The sequence below is a fragment of the Poromitra crassiceps genome (genome assembly GCF_964638095.1).
Source record: "Poromitra crassiceps genome assembly, chromosome: 2".
Lineage (NCBI taxonomy): Eukaryota > Metazoa > Chordata > Actinopteri > Beryciformes > Melamphaidae > Poromitra > Poromitra crassiceps.
In genome coordinates, this window is record NC_139624.1 from 2,641,062 (window position 1) to 2,648,561 (window position 7,500).

The following is a 7,500-nucleotide window of genomic DNA, read 5'->3' on the forward strand; positions in this document are numbered from 1 at the left end:
TTCATTGACGGCTCGCGGCTCGGTCCAGATGTCCAGATGATGATTATTTAATAATAATAATAAATAGCTGCATATGAGATGTCGTCGGACTATAAACAATGACGCTCTACAGAGGAAACCCCAACATATCGGTCGTCAGACTGATACACCCTCTGGTTCCTCAGATTGATTTTACTCTAAATGGGACCATAATTTGTCATCATGGCGTAACATATTAACAAATAATAAATCAGAATCAGGCAATACTATCCTGAACCTGTGTCTGTGTCTGTGTCTCTCTCTCTCTCTCTCTCTCTCTCTCTCTCTCTCTCCCTCTCTCATCTCTCTCTCTCTCTCTCTCTCTCTCTCTCTCCTCTCTCTCACCTCTCTCTCTCTCTCTCTCTCTCTCTCTCCCTCTCTCTCTCTCTCTCTCTCTCTCTCTCTCTCTCTCCCTCTCTCTCTCTCTCTCTCTCTCTCCCTCTCTCTCTCTCTCTCTCTGTCTCTCTCTCTCTCTCTCTCTCTCTCTCCCTCTCTCTCTCTCTCTCTCTCTCGCTCACTGCAGGGAAGGAACGGTGAAGCCGGGCGATCGGTTGCTAAGTGTTGACGGGATCCGTCTCCACGGCAGCAGCCTATCAGAGGCCATGAGCATCCTGAAGCAGTGCGGACAGGAAGCCACGCTGTTGCTGGAGTACGACGTGTCAGTGATGGGTGAGCTATGAAATATCACTGTTATTAACTGTTATTAACTGTTGCCAACTGCTATTGAATGATGAACGTGTTGCGACTGTTGCAGACTCGGTTGCCACGGCGTCGGGGCCGCTGCTGGTGGAGGTTGCCAAGGCGACAGGCTCCAGTCTGGGCGTGGCTCTGTCCACCTCCATGTTCTGTAACAAACAGGTCATCATCATCGACAAGGTGAAGCCGGCCAGCATCGCAGACAGGTAACTCACCTCTGACCTCTGAGCTCATCATCAGGGTGGGTAGGGTGAGTGGGACTCACCTCTGACCTCTGAGCTCATCATCAGGGTGGGTAGGGTGAGTGTAACTCACCTCTGACCTCTGAGCTCATCATCAGGGTGGGTAGGGTGAGTGGGACTCACCTCTGACCTCTGAGCTCATCATCAGGGTGGGTAGGGTGAGTGTAACTCACCTCTGACCTCTGAGCTCATCATCAGGGTGGGTAGGGTGAGTGTAACTCACCTCTGACCTCTGAGCTCATCATCAGGGTGGGTAGGGTGAGTGGGACTCACCTCTGACCTCTGAGCTCATCATCAGGGTGGGTAGGGTGAGTGTAACTCACCTCTGACCTCTGAGCTCATCATCAGGGTGGGTAGGGTGAGTGGGACTCACCTCTGACCTCTGAGCTCATCATCAGGGTGGGTAGGGTGAGTGGGACTCACCTCTGACCTCTGAGCTCATCATCAGGGTGGGTAGGGTGAGTGGGACTCACCTCTGACCTCTGAGCTCATCATCAGGGTGGGTAGGGTGAGTGGGACTCACCTCTGACCTCTGAGCTCATCATCAGGGTGGGTAGGGTGAGTGGGACTCACCTCTGACCTCTGAGCTCATCATCAGGGTGGGTAGGGTGAGTGGGACTCACCTCTGACCTCTGAGCTCATCATCAGGCTGGGTAGGGTGAGTGGGGGGTTGTGGGTGGTGGGAGCGTGGTGCCATGAAGCTGAATGGCCACTTCACTACACTTGTTCCACTCGCCAAACAAAAAAGACAACAAGTACTCATGAATGTGTCAAACAATGACTTTATTAAAGCTTCATGTCAGCCAGAAATAATATTCAACCACATCATGACAGAAATGTATAGAAGTCCATATATATATATGATATAGCCATAGAGGTAACATGCATGTTATTACTGTGTTTATGGCCTTGCAGTCTCTGGCCCTCACAGACTTGACGTGATGACGTTCAACACGTCGCGGTACGTACTGTCACAGCTCCTGGGCATCGTTATTCGTAACATCGTTAAGATGGTACGTACTGTCACAGCACCTGGGCATCGTTATTCGTAACATCGTTAACTCATTCACTGCCAATATCTGACTGGCATTTTTGGCACAGGCCAAGTATTTCCATAATGTTTGGTCATCTTTCAAGACCCACAGTAAATTCTGTACTAGGACTACAGTGATGTCCAATACCTCGAAATGAAGATCTAAGTCTCTACTTTCACCCCCAAAAAGAAAGTTAGCTTTTAGCATGTTCTGTACTCTACTTATAACCCTTTTTATACACCCCATGTTCACCAAAAAAGCCTGTCTGGGAAGAGAAAAGGGAGAAAAAAGCATTTTTGTAAAAGGGCACAATCTCAGGCATAACTCACTCTCAATTCTTTTATTTTGAACTGTATTGACATCAGACATGTAAATATTATTCGTTAGGACACAAATGACAAAAAAAAAATATATATATATATATATATATATACACACATGAAGTGCTTTTTTTTTACATTCAACAATACAGTTTACTCGGTGTGAGTGTGCAGACAGACAGACAGACAGACAGACAGACAGACAGACACACCGACAGACAGACAGACAGACAGACAGACACACACACACACACACACACACACACACACACACACACGATCCCCCTTTTAGATTTCTAACCCAACATAGGATAAGCAATAACCACGCCCTGTGGCGCTGGGATTGGCCAGGAGCAACACTGGAGGGCGAGCAGCCCAGCGATTTCATGAACCAACTGAAGAGCTCTTGAGAAGGACAGCGGGCTGCTGTGAGTGCCTTCTGCCCGCTGCTGCCTAGCTGTTCCTGTGTTTATTTTGATTTGTTCTGGTACACCGTCCTCGTCCATGTCTCCCTGTCATATCTATGATCGTTCCCGTTTTCCCCTCGGCTATTCAACACGTCCTCACCGCCCTCGCAAACTGATCGATCATTTCCTCATTCCTCCGATGATCAAACACATCTCTTGATTACTTTCTCCCGTTTTCTCCTGGCTGGCACAGAGGAAGGCGACTCCAGCTCGGCGTTTCAATGGCGTTTCTCCTGTCTGCACAAGGAAGCGTTACCCGTTCTCTGCTTTCCCTCTTGCTCAATTTCAAAACAACAGCTGCGGTATGTGTTTGATCGCGTGCTGTCGGCTACCCTTTGAAGGCAGGGACCTGTGTCTGTGTGACAGGCTGGGCAAGTGTTTGCTGCAGTTAGCCTGGGTAAACCCATCCCCCACCGTGACCTGCTTATAGATAGCGGGTTGAAGTGGTCTTACCATATTGACCTTGTCTCAAAAAGATCTGCAAAAATGCTTGGCATTTTGAGGAAGGTCTGTCCCTTAATTCACTCCTCAGCTCATTTAACCTTATATTATAGTTTTCTGTTTCCATTTATTAATTACTGCAACATTGTTTGGGCGGCAACCTATCCTACATATCTCAACAAATTATGCATCATACAGAAGAAATATCTAAGGTTTATATCTCATTCTAATAGATACGCTCCCTCGGCACCCCTCTTTAAAAAGTATAATATATTACCCATTGACAAAGTGAATGTTTATCAAACCTGTTTATTTCTACACAAGTTTATATATAGGAAACATGATCTTCCAGTCACCCTTCAATATTTGTTCATTCCCACCACAAATATTCATTCATATCAAACAAGACACAGCAATAACAATCTACTTTTACCACGCACACGGACTTCAAGGCACCAATTCAACATCGCCTTTAGAGGTCCTAAGCTTTGGAGTGAATTAAGCCTACCGCTAAGATCAATGTCCTCTTATTCTGCTTTCAAAAAGCACCTGAAGAAACATCTACTGTCCTCCTGATCCCTGTACTCATCCTTCTCTGACACATTTTGACAACTTTTCTCGAACAGACTTTGTTCTCCTCTTAGCCTTCTTGCTTTTGCTCCAGATGCAAATGACCTTGTTTTCACTGCTTTGCTGATTTAACATGTAGCTTTTCTTTTTCTGTGTTTTTTGTTGTTGTTGAATGTTTAGCCTGCATGTCACGAAATTAATATGAGTAGGTGTGGAACTCTGTACAAGCCTGCAAAGGCTTCGTTCCCACCTTGCACAGATTTGTACCTAAATTTGTGCTAAACAAATAAACTAAACTAAACTAAACTAAACTAAAACTAAACTAAACTCTCAGACCTGTTCTCAGTCACTATGGTCTGGAATCCCACCATTGTTAATCGATTTCCTGCGGTTGTTGGGCCCCCCCCGATAGACCACTCCATTGCGCAACCATCATCCAACCAGTTTAGTGCACAGAGCACATGCGCAGTGCAGCAGATGGCGTCATCACTCTGCGACCTTTGTTGTTAGCGCTCGAGCTAACTCCACCTAGCTAACTCACTAGGCTACTGCTAGCAACCACAGGTTGCAGGTTGTGTAAGATAAACCTTCGTTCTAAAGGCAAGTTGGGCAGCTGCAAACCACTCGAGAAGGGGGTATTTCTACGCCTGGAGAGGGTTGGTGTGAAACTACACCAACAGGATTGCAAATCATGTCGGATTTGCCAGAGTCTGACTGAGGTATGTACTTATAACCTAATGTACTAGTGCTGCACGATTAATCTCCACTTCCCCCGTGCACTCCCGCAAATAAGTAATGTTATGCGCAGCCAGTTTATCAGATAATTTCGCCGTAAAATGTGTCCAGGTGATGAGAAGCCCCAGCTTGTACAAGCTGTCCTTTGTATGGTCGCTGCCCGTCCGCTCAGACCCGATTTCGATATAGCGTTTGGTGATCTTTTGATCAACAGACCTCATAACGGGGATATACTGTTACGTGTGTCTACCAACATCACTAAAAGATCATAAATGTAACGCTGTTTTAATCGATGGCTACGTTGCTAGCTACTAGCTAGCCGCAGACCAGCTATGAACCCGTTTGGATGATTGCTGCCCGTCCACTAAAACGCGATTTCGATATAGCTTGAGGTGATATTTTGATCAACAGACCTCATAACGGGGATCTATACTGTTACATGTGTCTACTGTACTGACGTCCTCTCTGTTTATTCTTTCAGGTATTAATTCTAAACCCTTCTCAGTCAGCTGCTGCCAACCTGATGAGGAAACAGGCGTGCTTGTTGGACACTGAATGCAAGAGCCTAGCCAGTCTGCAGACTTCATCCTCCGGTGCTGTTCGCCTCAGGACTTGAAGGCCTAACGTTGTACCATGGACTGTATACATTCTGTGCTAATAATGCTAGCATGCTAACATCCTTTTCACACACACACACTGAATATACCGAAATGCTAGATTTGATCATGGACTTAACGCTAATGTTAATCAAAAACGGCCGCAGTCATAACGGTAAGGTGTGTTTGACCTAATTGAAATATTAACGTTAATGCCCTCACATTTCAGCGTGGTTACAGATAAACCTATTTAACGCTAGCTAGCTACAGTAGATTTTTGGAGGCGTTAATGTGAATGTCATGACCTATAGCGTAGTATTATACTGTATATTATACATAATCCAGATGTAACCTAGCTATAGCTAGACGTTAAGAGGTTAGCGTGAATGCGACTGAGACCTGACATTACTGGCTTGATATCATATTCCAGGTGCAACCTAGCTAGATGAGCTTCACACTGCTGTATGAGTAGGCTACAAATGTATCAAGCCTTGATATCATATTCCAGATCCAACCTAGCTAGCTATATGTTAAGAGGTAGGAATATACGTATATTATACATAATCCAGATCATATTCCAGATGCAACCTAGCTAGATGTTAAGCCATTAATAATGACATCAGGTGACAAGCTGAAATGTAAATTCTTATAGCAAATCTAGGTAAATTTCAGACTTTAACGTAGTGTCTTGTCTGAAGTGAATACAAGTGACCTATATTTTTCAATCCTGTCTTTGAATAAAAGTTGTACATTGTGTTATACTTGAAAACCATGTCTTTGATCCCTTATTTGTGTTCACAATTACAACAAATCTGTATGGTTTATCTGTTGGCATTAAACCGTGGTATTTCCTTGGGTGATATTCCATATTTGTCATTAACCTAGCTGTTCACATCTGCATTTTCTACGTGAGATATCACAAGTAGCCTACTTTTATTAAAAAACAAAATAAAATGCAAAGAGAGGTTTCCTTCTCTAACTATTGGTGCGTTCACAAAATATTTACACAATGAGATTTTTTTTATAAATAATCATCAATAACGTGGATAATGACATCTGCAGCTGCTGGACGAGAGAGTGAGCCCACCATACCACTGGACTGTAGGCTACAGTATTGCTGTGATGTGTTACATGTTATGTTTTTATAACTGGCTCACTCTGAATGTAGTTAACACTTGCTTTGGAGAATTGTCTGATTGATGACTGCAGAACAAGTTATGAATGTATAACTTTAACTACACTTTTTTTTCTAAATAAACAAGCACAGGTCTAGCATCACATTCAGTTTAAGGATCCTTATGTGGAAACATTTTGAGAACCACTGTTTTGAAGTACTATTAATATAGCTGTTTTCATTCTCACATGACAATACAACAGAATAGAGTATCAAACAAAAACATTTTTATTCAGTTCCATTCAAAAAAGTACAATTTGAGTATGAACAGTACAACATGCAGTACAGTATGGAAACAATATGAAGTTCTGTTGGCTGCCATTAACCTCACAAATCAACCATTGCAGCCGGACTGGTCATTTGGTTCAGCATCAACATGGGCTGAGAGATTGAGTAGGCTAAATAAACAATACACATGAGAATTACAGTTAACGTTACAGCATTTAATAACGTTAATTTTCGTGTACCCGATGCCAGGATATTTTGTCACTTTGTTTTCATCAAGTTCTCTGGACTTATATACACAAGCTCACAGCGTCCTAACAGGTTAACGTTATAATCTCAGAAGAGATTGAGTAGGCTAAATAAACCATACACATGAGAATTACCGTTAACGTTACAGCATTTAATAACGTTAATTTTCGTGTAGCCGGTGCCAGCATATTTCGCCACTTTTTCTTCATCAAGGCCTCTGGACTTGCATACACAAGCTTGCAGCGTCCATGTCCTTGTCTTTATCATTCACCCCACGATCTGCAACGCCTTGATTCCCAGATTAGAAGCCTCGCGTATCTGGTCCTCCATTAGCGCATTTAACGGCGACACAACAATACGTAGCTGTAGCTGTCATAGCCATAGCTAGTAGCTAGCTCGGGAGCTATGCTTTGGAAAGACCAAAAGCTAATGGCTAGCCGCTGCAGCTGTTATACGTCATTGACAAAGACGCACTCTCTGATTGGCCGATCACGGCAGGACTGATGTTGGCAGTCACGCCGTCACTCATTGGCTGCGGGGTGGCTGCGGGTCTGCGGGAGTCTTTCAACCGCCGCGGAAATCGATTTGAATGGCCCGTTCGCTAGACGATAGTGACTGGGAACTGAGAGAGCAGGTCACGTGGTGGCTGGGTTTACCTAGGCTAGCGCTGCACCAATAAAAACAAAAACACGTCAAACACGTCCTTGGCGGGGAAGGCCATTGCTGATAACAC

At 44.3% G+C, this 7,500-nt stretch overlaps 1 protein-coding gene across 1 annotated transcript in view; it reads left to right on the forward strand.

Moving 5' to 3' along the window:
* Positions 1-7,500, forward strand: part of grip1 (glutamate receptor interacting protein 1) — a gene marked incomplete at its 5' end in the record, with an annotated part of 114,636 nt that overhangs the window by 62,069 nt on the left and 45,067 nt on the right. Inside the window, 2 exons of the mRNA XM_083632048.1 lie at positions 542-687; positions 773-920. Coding sequence (XP_083488174.1) covers positions 542-687; positions 773-920 — 294 coding nt within the window. The remainder of the gene's footprint in view (positions 1-541; positions 688-772; positions 921-7,500) is intronic.